At 41.5% G+C, this 12,636-nt stretch overlaps 2 protein-coding genes across 7 annotated transcripts in view; one reads left to right on the forward strand and one right to left on the reverse strand.

Annotated features, from left to right (window-relative positions):
* rufy1 (RUN and FYVE domain containing 1) overlaps positions 1–3,199 on the forward strand; it is a 13,753-nt gene extending 10,554 nt beyond the window's left edge. Inside the window, exons 10-17 of one of the 2 annotated variants that reach the window (XM_027152007.2) lie at positions 53–220; positions 840–937; positions 1,044–1,163; positions 1,529–1,658; positions 1,863–1,957; positions 2,042–2,090; positions 2,368–2,445; positions 2,518–3,199. In XM_027152007.2, coding sequence (XP_027007808.2) covers positions 53–220; positions 840–937; positions 1,044–1,163; positions 1,529–1,658; positions 1,863–1,957; positions 2,042–2,090; positions 2,368–2,445; positions 2,518–2,658 — 879 coding nt within the window. In that variant the 3' untranslated portion in view covers positions 2,659–3,199. Of the gene's footprint in view, positions 1–52; positions 221–839; positions 938–1,043; positions 1,164–1,528; positions 1,659–1,862; positions 1,958–2,041; positions 2,091–2,367 lie in introns of both variants that reach the window. The other variant, XM_027152006.2, reaches the window with a different exon arrangement.
* Positions 3,200–5,997: 2,798 nt separating this feature from the next.
* On the reverse strand, positions 5,998–12,358 carry hnrnph1 (heterogeneous nuclear ribonucleoprotein H1). Of its 5 annotated transcripts, none has more exons than XM_027152009.2 (11): positions 12,203–12,358; positions 11,484–11,569; positions 11,236–11,391; positions 11,012–11,155; positions 9,801–9,939; positions 8,636–8,811; positions 8,344–8,447; positions 8,045–8,180; positions 7,591–7,653; positions 7,367–7,465; positions 5,998–6,775 (listed from the first exon to the last, which is right to left on the reverse strand). In XM_027152009.2, exons 2-11 carry the CDS (start codon positions 11,566–11,568, stop codon positions 6,672–6,674), a joined length of 1,206 nt encoding a protein of 401 aa, XP_027007810.1. In that variant the 5' UTR covers position 11,569; positions 12,203–12,358; the 3' UTR covers positions 5,998–6,671. The 5 variants fall into 5 exon arrangements, with proteins under 5 accessions (XP_027007810.1, XP_027007809.1, XP_027007813.1 ...); XM_027152008.2 differs by having other exon boundaries at positions 7,570–7,653; positions 12,203–12,357; XM_027152012.2 differs by lacking the exon at positions 12,203–12,358 and adding an exon at positions 11,961–11,984 and having other exon boundaries at positions 7,570–7,653.
* Between the last annotated feature and the right edge of the window lie 278 nt (positions 12,359–12,636).

The raw sequence follows: 12,636 nt of genomic DNA on the forward strand, positions 1-12,636 counted from the left end.
TTTAATAAAAGGCATTGAGCAAGTTGTCCTGATTCAGCTGTTGGTCGCTCAGGAGCTGCAGAAGGAGCTGGAGCTGCAGGTGGGGCTGAAGCAGGAGATGGAAGTCGCCATGAAGCTGTTAGAGAAGGACATTCACGAGAAACACGACACGCTGGCGGCTCTGCGACAACAACTGGAGCAGGTCAAATCTCTCAACCTGCAGATGTTCAACAAAGCACAGGTGTGTGTTCTGGGTGAATATAATCAAATATAATTACTATTTCTGTGTATTCGATTATTTTGAATGTATTTTCAGATTTTTCTATTTTTACTTATATCAAATGTGAAATTGTCTCACTCTTGACAGATGTTCTTAGTTCATCTAGAAATAAGTGTAATGGGAGATCTCTCGTTCGCTCTCTCTGTCTGTCTCTCTCTCTTTCTGTCTCTCTCTGTCTCTCTCTCTGTCTGTCTCTCTCTCTCTGTCTGTCTGTCTTTCTCTCTCTTGGTATCTGTCTCTCTGTCTGTCTCTGGCTCTCTCACTCTTTGTCTCTCTCTCTCTGGCTCTCTCTCTTTGTCTCTCTCTCTCTCTCTGTCTCTCTGTCTGTCTCTCTCTGGCGCTCTCTCTCTCTTGGTCTTTGTCTCTCTCTCTCTGTCTGTCTCTGGCTCTCTCACTGTTTGTCTTTCTCTCTGGCTCTCTCTTTGTCTCTTTCTCTCTTTGTCTCTCTCTCTTTGTCTCTCTCTGGCTCTTTCTCTCTGGCTCTCTCTTTGTCTCTCTCTCTCTTTCTGTCTCTCTCTGGCTCTCTCTCTCTCTGTCTCTCTCTGTCTCTCTCTCTCCCACTCTCTCATTCCCTCTGAAGGATGCCAACAGCATGATGCAGAAGAAAGAAGAGGCAGCTGTGGGCCTGGAGGAGAAGATGAAGGAGATGGAAACAACAATGAAAGAGCTGGAACAGAGGTATAGTTCGAGTCACTAATTCATTAGAACATGTAAATTATCTAGGCCGTTTTGGCCGATCCAGGAAGACGGTGTTTTGAGTGACATGTCTGTTGGGACACTGCAGGTTACAGAAGTCTGAAAGTGGAAGGAAGAACACCGAGGAGAGTCAGAAAGAGCTGTGTTCAGAAATGAAAGGGAGAGTGGAGGAGCTACAGAAGCGCCTCGCTGACCTCGACACGCTGAGGTACCACAAGACTGTTTATGTATAAAGGTGGAAAAATAAACTGTAACAACTCGTATAGACACGAGTTTAACCTTGTGTATTTTGCTAATTATATATGTGTGTGGGTGTGTCCGTGTGTGTGGGTGTGTCCGTGTGTGTGGGTGTGTGTGTGTGTGTGTGACTGTATGTGTCCGTGTCCGGGTGTGTGTCCGTGTGTGTGGGTGTGATTGTGTGTGTCTGTGTCCGGGTGTGTGTCTGTGTCCGGGTGTGTGTCCGTGTCCGGGGGTGTGTCCGTGTGTGTCCGTATGTATGTTTGTGTGTCCGTCTCCGTATGTGTGTGTCCGTGTGTGCGTGTGTGTCCGTCCGTGTGTGTGTGCGCGCCACAGGGCGAAGCTGGAGGCGGAGCTAAGCAGGGAGAAGGAGCAGAGGCAGAGTCTGCAGAGAGATCTGCAGCGTGAGCAGGACAACAGCACTGAACTGCGAACACAGCTGCAACAGCTGCAAGGTCTTCAGATGGTCAGTGTCTCTCTCTCTCTCACACACACACACACACACACACACTGCTGTCTGGGTTTCCTTTTACACAATCTTATAAAACTCATCACGTAATGCCAAGTGCAGCTGTAGCATCATTGATGATTATTTTCCTATAAGACCACGTCTGTAGGTTATAGCCTTATGTATTTGTCTGTGAGCTCTACGTGAAATGTGTCGGAACAGGAAATGCTGAACCTGCAGGAGGAGAAGAAACAGCTGCAGCAGGTGTGTGTGGAGCAGGAGCAGGCGCTGCAGGAGATGGGCCTTCACCTCAGCCAGTAAGACCGGACACATCAGACTGTATTTATAGTTCTCATTCTGGTGATCATACTGGGTCACGTACACGCTGTTCATGTCTCCAGGTCCAAACTGAAGATGGAGGACTTTAAAGAAGTCAATAAAGCATTAAAGGTATGCGGATCATTTAAAGGTCGACGGTGGAGAGATTGGGGTTTACACACACACACACACACACACACACAGTGATCAAATTGGTCGAAGGTAGAAAAGCTGAAGGAAATTTAGTCACGTTAATAAGATTAAAATCTTGCAGCCAAAACTTTAAGCTGCTGGAGATTCCATTCAATGCCGTGAGACGTAGATGTAGTTTCACACGCTCGTCTTCCTCGTCATGTTCTCGTCACAGTGACCTGTCGTGTTTTTTTTTTTTTTAAACGTCCACATCCAGGGTCAAGCTTGGCTGAAAGACGACGAAGCCACACAGTGTAAGCAGTGCCGAAAGGAATTCTCCATTTCTCGCCGAAAAGTGAGTCCTCGTTCTCGTCTGGATCCGTTTCGCTCTTCCACATCTGACTCCTGTCTTATGTCGTCTTTTCAGCACCACTGTAGGAACTGCGGAGACATTTACTGCAACAGCTGTTCCGGTAACGAGCTGGCTCTTCCGTCGTACCCCAAACCGGTGCGCGTCTGCGACGTCTGTCACTCCCTCCTGCTCCAGAGAAGCTCCAGCGGTTCCTGACACTCCTACGCGTCTATAAAAAACACCGAACGTGACCAATCACACGCTGATATTTCGAGGCTTTTCGGATTAATACATACGCAGGGGCTCTGTTACGCCTGAAACCTTTTTTTAGCCAGCATGTGATTATTATGTCATTAACGAATTATATGCAAAACCATTTTGTAATTTCTTCTACAGGGAGAATGTGATAGTTTTTTTTAAGGGGACTAATACAGTAAAATGAAACACACGTCGATACTAACGCTAACGGACCAATGTATTTTTCTCTCTTGCTGATAATCTCCATTTTAGGGAGAAAAAATTTTAACAAGTAAAAAATTAAACACGTTTCACAATCATCTTTTGCTCACAAGAGACGTGTTTCAGGTTCAGTCGTTTGTGCTCTTTTTCTAAATGCCATTATAGGGAATAAGAATTTAAAAAATAAATGCTTTTCTTAAAGCTGTGTTGAGTAAGATTTGAAACACTGCCTGCTGTGTGCGATAATAATACAAATAAATAAATAAAATTTTGGAAAAATAATAAAGCTATAATAATGTTTCTGAGTTCGGTTGAGGTGAATTTAAACACAAGCAACAAATGATAGAGTATTCGTTCTCTGCGTTTAACCCATCCAAAGTGCACACACACACACACGGGGGTTTCGGTGCCTTGCTCAAGGGCACCTCAGTCATGGCCGGCCCGAGACTCGAACCCACAACCTTAGGGTTAGGAGTCAGACACTCTAACCATTAGGCCACGACTGCTAAAGTTCTCACAGAAAACTGCTACAGAAAACGTCTTTGATCAGAGCATTTGGTGGAATAAAGACAATACAGATGCTGGGTTTTGTTTATCGAGCTGTACACCAACTGGTTATTATTCAATCATTTCTGACGAGCGTTTACACAAGAAATCCTGTAAGTTAAAATAAAATGAACATTCATATTTTCCTTTCTCCTGCTCCTGGGCGTGCGGACGTTTATGTACAAGAAAACTATCTGACGTAAACATCGACCCGATCGTCTTCAGGTCATATAAAGGCATTGGAGTAACGCACTTTGATATCTGGAAAGTTCTGTGGAGTTTATACTGCTTATTTTTTATTACGATTAAGGCTGCGAACAGACGCCGTTCCCCAGAATGACTTGGAAAAGAACTTTGGAGACTTTATCAAAATCACATCCTCATACCGGTTCAGTGTATAAGATTGTCATGAATTAATTATTTCCTTTTTTTTTTCGCAAAATAGTTGGCGACTAGTGAACTAGCTGGGGATGTGATTTTGATTTTTTTTTTTTTTAAATCTATGTATATAAATAAAATTGCCATAATTTTTTTATAATGAAATCAAGCCAACACAAACAACCCATAAGACATACAAGAAATTCTGTCACTCAGAGCCGTAAACAAATGGCTCAGCTTATGAACAATTTCTAACTTATCTTTATTGTTACCAAAAATCTATTACAGAAAAAGTCATTCATTTTTACTGACATACAAGCGATTTGAAATAACTTCCACTTCTGGCTTTCGGCCGACCTTTAACGGAGTTTTGCGGGTGTCATTTTGCACGTTACATCTGATCGACACGTGCACAAGCGTACGCAGAAAGCCATCTGAAGGTGTCTGAAACCTTTGCAAATCTAGTATATTTAATTCAGTTCAGTTCAGCTAACATTTGATACACAGATATATGAACAAATAATATGTAGTCTATGGATTATTAATTGTAGCCAGTTTTCTGTTACTTTCTAGAAAGAGCTAACAACCTGCTTGGTCCTATTTGAAATGATCTAAACAGAAGTAAAACAGCAGGTTTTTTAAAGCTACATATATTTTGATGCATGGAATAAAAAAAGAACACTGATCAAAATTAGAGAATACTTTCCGATCCCTCCCGGTTGTTGGTGTTAAACTGGTGCTAATTTCTATAATTATCTGACAAACCTTTTTATTTTACTGGCAGCCTAGTGACTGAAACCCTCCGGCAGCAGGTTGTCCAGATGAAGGCCAAAGGGATGACAATTTCAGCCATAGCGAGAGAAGTCGGTCGTTCCAAATCGGTGATTTCTAGAATATAGCATCTTTACGACGTCACAAAGTCATTGGAGTCCCCCAAGAAGCCCGGTCGTCCACGAAAGACAAACATAAGAGAGGACAGGATAATGCTGAGAATATGGATAGGCAACGGGTTCAACACTGCTGCTGGGATTGATCAGAGGAAGGATCCGTCTCGTCATAAGAGAATTTGGACCGAAAGCCCACTCTGAAGTGACCAAACCTCTCATTAGCAGAAAGAATCTAACAGTAAGACTAACCTTTGCTGAGGAGCATTTTTTGTACAGAGCAGAAATGGTCCAATGTTCACCTTAATGATGAAAGCAAGGTTAATTTATTTGGGTCCATTATGCCCATCAGACTGAACCCATCGTGTGCAAAGGTGGAGAGGGACGTGTTGTGGTTTGGGGGATGTTTTCTGCAGCGGGAGCTACATGGCAGACTGAATGTAAATGATGATCAGACCCTTCTTTAACAATATGCGCTTCCTTCCCTGCTTTTATCACCCAATCAGCCAGTAATGTTTATGCATGGTAATATGATAATGCCCTGTGTCACACAGCAAAACAGGTAAAGTAGGTCCTTGGAGCTGAAAACATTGAATAGAAACCTCTGGAAAAAACCTTGGTGACGAAGTTATGGCCAAAAAACCCCCACTACAGTCACCGAACTGTGAATGAGAGAAGAGTGGAGCAAAATCACACCAGAGCAGTGAGACTGGTGACGTCCTGTGGCCGCTGAGGTGCTAAAGTCATCCGAAGCCAAGACCTGGACACTTCACTACACTGCTAAATGTTGACTCATATAACCATCAGAAGATTTAGTTGTAATCATTCACTGCTGTTCTCTCATTTTAATCACTGCGTTTTCTACCATATAAACATTTTTGTGCCTTATTTATTTTGTAAAACACCGTTCTATTAGCATTGAATAGCCACAACAACAACAACTTCAAAATGTTGAGCAATGAAGATTATGTTATTCCTGAGGGATAAAAAAAAAAGGAAAAAAAATCGAGCGTCCTTTGCGGCTTCATAAAATCACGGATATACATTTTCCGTGCAATAAGCGATGCCTCTATTCAGTCAGGGTGGATTAGACATAGGTTTTCTGATCGTTATCAATTATTTTATTGCTAGTCGGTTAAAGTGTATGATTTGGGTCCGTGACTTTAATGAGCTCGATAAATAACGCAATGCATAACCTTTTTTTTTCCCCGTTTGTTGAAAACTAACAAAGTCATGTAACATCCAAATAATAAAAGAAATATAAAGTGCGATCGAAAGACGACTGTAAGTGATTAACACTGACCTAACACTTTATAAACAGAGACAAAAGTTCAAGTTCAGCCACACGTTCATAGAACGATACAGATTTTAAACACATCCGCGGCAAAAAATATCAGCTCGTCTTTGCAAAAAATGAAAACCGGACTTCGATCCGTTCGTCGTGTCACGCTACAAAACAATTACAGTTAGAGAGAAAGAGAGAGAGAGAGAGAGAGAGAGAGAGAGAGAGAGAGAGAGAGAGAAAGGAGCACACTATCAAAACACTATCACTGCATGCATCTATTTAACATTATAGTTACACTTACACCTCCCTCTGGAATTCTGCAAACAGGCTTTACGATAGTACGGCATTTTCTGCTTCTCGCTGGAATCCAGAATCTCTCCCCGGTCCGAACATTCAGGAGAGAAACCTGGTCGTATTTGTGCAATTAAATACATTTCGACTGACGGGCAACGTTTCCGTTGCTAAAGAGACATCCAGAAATGTACTTCTCTTTTAATACAAAAACAAGTAATAATCCGATAAAAATAAACAAAAACTGTAATAATCCGAACCGGACAAAAGTTTTCACTTGGTAAGGTAAAAGAAAAAAAAAAGAAGGAGGTCGCACTGAGAAAGTAAATGAAATCATGGAGAAAGGTTAAACTGTGAAGTTCTGTGATGGTCGGAGCAGGGTGTAGTTACATTCCCCAGCCTCCTCCCATGCTGCTGTTCAAGCCGTTCATCCCCATCGAGCCACGGCTTCCCCCGCCGTAGTAACTACTCCCCATTCCGCCCTGATTACCTGACAGGAGAGACAAATACACACGTTAGGACCTGCGAGATCTCACTCCCACACACATTAACACACGTTAACAGGACTCAAAGAGACAAACATTAATTTTAGTTACAGAAACGTATCTAACATTAATGCTTGTGGCATCATGAATGTCAAAGCATCCTGGAGGACTGACTGACAGATCATCGCACTATCGCTTCATAACATGTCACCAGGTGTTAATGTCTGTCTGCGTCGCTTGACACAGACGTTCTTATTATGCACATCAGGGCCGTAGACATAATGTAGCCTTTCGTGTGAAAGATGCTGGTTAAAATACATTCAGTACACTTCATTAGTTCTGTACTGTAGCCAATGTAGCCAACAACTAAAAGGTAAAATAATATCATCTCATTCCGAATATTTTCCAGGAATACGTAATTGTCCATATTTACATATTCAACTACATGCAAATTTATTATCTCCATCACTTTCCAGGTTTTTCACCTATAAGCCAACAGTGTGTGCTGAAAAATCATAAAATAACAGAGCATGAAGCTTTGTTGGTGTTTATAGAGGATGATGTAAGAGTGTGTGTGAAGCAGAGCTGACACTCACTGTAATCACCGTATCCTCCCATGCTGCTCTGGTTGCTGTAACCGCTGCTATATCCAGAGCTCATCTGCTGACCGCCGTGTCCGTAGGATGACTGGTTTCCTGTGGGACGGGTACGTGCAAAGCCGGTGTGAGTTAAAGCTACCGTATGACTCGTTACCTTAACCAACATTGGCAAAAAAATAAAACCCATGCTAGAGACTAACCCATTGCTCCCATCATCTGACCTCCGTATCCGCCGCTGCCGCCCCCTGCTGTCGAGTTCAGGAACAGTTCGACGTAACGATGCTCTGAAAGTCAAAACACAAGGATAATTTTGGTGGGTGGCCGTAATATTAGAATCCTTACAAGAGACTCGGGTCGTATCTGTTATTCAAAAGGGAGATCGCAACATTTTCAAAACAAGAAAGTTGATTACTAATGTGAAAAGGCATAAGTGGGCGGAGCCTACAGGGTTGCCGTTTTATATCAAAGTTCAAAACTAGCTGCACTAAAAGCGTCAATCATTGCAAATTCATGTCAATTGGCTTATCGTCGATTTTTTAAATGTTAAAAAAACGAGTACACTATGATTGTGTTTCCTTCTTTCCATTTATTTAGTGCTTGTGCAGTAATATTTAAACCCATTCAAAAATTTTCAATAATTTCTTTTTTTTTTTTTACAAAAATTCCTGTACATACGCATGTTGGCTTTGTCCTTTGACATGGCGGCCACGGCGTCTTCGTGCGTAGCGAACTCTACGTCGGCTTCGCCCGTGACTCTCCCGTCGGGTCCGATCTCCATGTGCACACGCACCGGGTTCAACGGAGAGAAAAACTACATGTGGAATAAAGATACGTAGCACTTAAAGTGGCTTAGATCTATATTCATATTTTTATTATTATAATATTAACAAGTAGACATTTAATTCGTTAGTAGAAACATGACACTTTATGTTAAACATCTAAGACACAGGATGAAGTGTAAAACGGGAACTCACGTTGTAGATGTCAGTTTCTGTGGCTCTGTACGGAAGGCCTCTCATATGCACACAGTGACCAGTTGTGCTCTGAAAAGAGGAGCCGCCGTCTCCGTAACGGCTATCTGAGGCGAGAGATAAGAGTAGGGACGTGCTGAACAGAAACGGCATGATCTGTGGAGTCGGTGTTTTTCTGAAACCTTACACTAGTCTAGAGGAATAATTATAGAAGTTTTGTTTTGCTTTGAAAGATAACAAAATTGCGCCTTAATAACAATCGGTTTTAAAAGCTTCGCGTCCAGGCTGTACGCACCTCCTCCGTATCCTCCACGGCGAACGCGCTCGAACGAGACCCCGCGGCTCATGCTGTTGTAACCACGGCCGCCCGGGCGGTCGTAGGGTCCCGGCCTCTGCATTCCCATCAACTTCCTCTGCGGCTCGTAGTGCGTACGCACCTCTGCACGGCTGCTCTTGAAAATCTCTATATACCTATGAGAGCCAAAGCACACCATTGGACCCGCAGTACACAGTCCTGTGAATACAGAGCATTGCTGCGTGCACAGGAAATAATAAACCCTAAGAACTGCAGCACTGAATAACTGGCAATGACTCCGCTTAGTGATTGTGAAAATTAAATGGAAACTTCTCAGTCAAACCCTCATTCAGCTTTTCTTATGGCCACTTTTTATTTCTAATACTATCGTTGCTGATATACAATTTTATTTATACTTAATTATGCAAAAGGTTACACAGAGTACAGAGAACATGGTAGAAAGGTAGACTTCAGTCCGTCATGTCTGATTCGGTATTACCTGTGTTACCGGGTCCTCATGTAGTGCTTTTTTTTTTTGGTGAGAAATCCCTACAGCATCAAACTTAGTGCTGAGTGAATATCCTAGTCATCAGAATCCTTCAGAGTAACATACACTGTGCTTGTGTGTAACGGCTTGCTTAAGGTTTGTGGTGCTTTCTGCCTCACAACAGGTAATTTACAGACATTTGGGAATCTCAAAATCTGTTAAACATTAACAAAAGTAAAGAACATGTTTTTACAAAACACACAATTTCTGTAGCAGTGCAACTCTGTCCTTTGGCTCTTTTTGTGACTTATCAATGAATAATTTTTTTTCACAGCATTTGATTCACTCGATTCTCAGTCCAGTTGTTTGTCTTCTAAACTGTTAGAAAACGTGAATCTTTTTCTTGCTCAAATTAGGATAAACGCTACGCGTGTGAAAACGGATATAAAATGAGTAACTAATGATTCACGAGTTGATTCGATGACTCACTCAGCACTGATGCTAAGAAACATGAGCACAAACAGTGTGCCTTCGTTAGAACTGGGCCTCATCTTAAAAAGCTGTGTGGTTGTTAATGTTTGAGAGAAGGTCTTGCCATTTCTGCAGTGCATATAATTGTTGAGAGGTGAACACCATAAGAAAAGCAACTTAGCCAGCCAACCAACCAACCATCCCCACCTGTGCCCTATTCTTTCCTTGTGTTTCTTTAGAGCCTTTTCAGCTATATCCTGTGAAGCAAACTGCACGAAGGCCTCCCCCGTACTCCTCCCCTGGAAGTCCACCGGCAATGTTATCCCATTTGGCACGATTTCCAACCCTTCAACCCAAGGACAGATAACCCCAGTGGGGGACATATTAAATCACAAGCCCATTGACAAAGATTTATAGTTTTCTAAGGGAACTTTTCTACATAAGAAATGAGGTTACATGGAAATACTAGATGGGGTGCAAATGTACTAGGTCTGATAACTTTATATAAATGAAAGTATTATGGCATGAGAAAGTATCATCAGGTACCCAGAAGATATCTGTGGGTTGTTTTCCACTGCACAATTATAGGTAGCTTATATATGTATTTTTTTTTTTATTAGAGATTTAAATATTTGTTTAATTTTTTCCATCTTGTAGCAAGTAAAACGTTCCTGCTAAAAAGTCTGATACCAGCAGGAACTCCAGGAGCTAGCAGATCTGGAGCAGGGAGTCTGCCAAACAATTTTAATATAAAAAATACTCAATTTAAACTCCATAGTATATTCCAGAAACACAACTTCAGTACTACAAATGATCTGATTTGTAATCGATTAAGTCAAGATTTACATTAGTTAGTCTTATGCAAAAGTTTAGACATGATCAGGACCAGGAGTAGTGAAAACACCAGCACACTGTCGAATTTACAGGATTTTTTCAGAACAACAAGTTACTTGCATATAAATCTGTTCGTATCCAACTTGCTAAATGGGACCCTGCCTTATTTCTGTTCCATCATATATTTTGACTGCAAGCAAAAATAAAATTTTACACTTGATTGTTGTGCGTATCTTTTATCAGGGACAGACACTTTGCCTGAAACTGAACAATGATGATGCAGAGTAACCTGTTCTGTTGGGACCTTTTTTTTTGGGAGCCAGGTCTTGTTTATGAGTGTGCAGTGGAAAAACACCCTATGACTCCTTAACATGCAAAGAATTTAATATGAGTATACAAGCAACCGTTCACTTACGAGATGATAATATAAAAATAACTTTGTTTTATGGCTTTCTATATATTACAGTTAGCGTAAGGTCACAAAAATCATAGCCTAGAAGCATTCTGAAACATTGACTTATACACTGAGAGTTTGTGATTGATGAGGTATGGGATAAAAAAAACCTAAGTGGTGGTTGACATACCTGCAAAAAACTGCACAATCTCCTCTTTGCTGCAGCCAAAGGGCAGCCCCCGAAGCCTGACCAGTCCGTCCCCTGCCGTGTCTGGACAGTTAGGACCGGTGTGCTTTAAGACCCAGTCCATCTCCACGTTATTGGATTTGAAGACTGAAACAATACACCAATCGCTCAGTAACTGGTCAGATCACTCGCAAACGATTTCACCTTTCATTCCCCCCAAACCTCACCTTCTACATAACGGTGTCCCATGGTTTCTCTGTCCTTCTTTACAGCAATCTTCAGATCTTCCTCACTTTCGAACTCCACGAACGCTTCTCCGCTCGGCCGCCCTTCCCTCGTGTAGGTGAAGTGTATGCTTGTGCCGTTGTTTGCGATCTTACATTCTGCAATAAAAAAAGTTAGGCAGGACGTTTAACTTCGGCCGAAAGTGAAACGCTAATCGTCGGCAACGTGAGGTTTTCGAGGTTCTTTTTACCCGAGAAGAATCTCTGGACTTCATCTGCTGAACAGGACCAAGGCAATCCTCTCACTCGCACCACAAAACCCTCTCCATCTGCCATGCTTAAGTAGGGGAAATAATACAGATGTGTTAAGTCTAGAATAAACAGAATACAGTATTATTCAGCTAAACTAGTCTTTTCCAGGATTAGGTCCTTCACAATTATCCACATTCACTGAATTATTCCTGCCCTTTGGCCACGTCTTCACAATCATAAGTGACCCATATTATGTGTAAAGAAAACTGACACACACACACACACGAACAGAGAAAGTTAACACACTCCTGCTGAGGCCACAGGCTTAAGCCATTGGTTAATAAACAGGAAGTAAAACAATAAGGTTACAATTAATACAAGGTTTAATTAGTGAATATAAACAGAATCAGGGTTTATTATTATTATTATTATTATTATTATTATTATTAATGATGATGATGATGATCAAAACTTACACATTATTAGTGTAAATTCATGAAGACTTTATGTTCTAATTACACAACGATAATAACAAAGCGTCTTCAGGTAAAACACTGTTAGCTAGTTGCTAACGTTAGCATGTAAAGCTAACTAGAACCAGAACCCTTTTTTTAACCTAACATACTAGATTAAGCCAAAGTATTTAGTATTTAACCGTTTGTACACACGTAACAAATATCTTCAGACCCATTTTATTTGGGCCAGATGATAAAACTACCTTTAGCCGATTTGCTGTCCACCGGCGGCCAGTTGGTGTAAAATATTGTGAATTTCTAGCAGGATTAGCAACGCGCGTGCGTGAACAAATTGTGCGCATGCGCAATCAAGATTAACCGAAATTACGGAGCCGACTCCGCGTGCTGGGAATCGATTTCTACGTAATACGTTTCACGATGGCGGATATGAGCTGAATCGAGATCATCCAGTGGAACCGGTTCCAGAAGCTTCAAAGTCGACAATCTACATTGATTAAATCGATTACAAATGTGAAACTGTTCTCGATGACGTATTAAATTAATTAAATAATCAACATCAGCGTAAAGTATCAGCTCATCGATTCCCGACCATGTTTTTGATTGAGTGCCATTTAATTGAGTCCAAAGATTCAGAGAGTCGATTCGTTTTTAGAGCATGTCGCTGTAAACTAGATAT

This window comes from Tachysurus fulvidraco, chromosome 17 (assembly GCF_022655615.1).
Source record: "Tachysurus fulvidraco isolate hzauxx_2018 chromosome 17, HZAU_PFXX_2.0, whole genome shotgun sequence".
Classification (NCBI taxonomy): Eukaryota; Metazoa; Chordata; class Actinopteri; order Siluriformes; family Bagridae; genus Tachysurus; species Tachysurus fulvidraco.

Coding starts and splice junctions, on each gene's coding strand:
- hnrnph1 (XM_027152008.2), bottom strand. CDS start 11,568: ATGGCAGATGGAGAGGGTTTTGTGGTGCGAGTGAGAGGATTGCCTTGG. Junction 11,392..11,483: donor AGTCCAGAGATTCTTCTCGG/GTAAAAAGAACC, acceptor TTTTTATTGCAG/AATGTAAGATCGCAAACAAC. Junction 11,156..11,235: donor GGGACACCGTTATGTAGAAG/GTGAGGTTTGGG, acceptor GTATTGTTTCAG/TCTTCAAATCCAATAACGTG.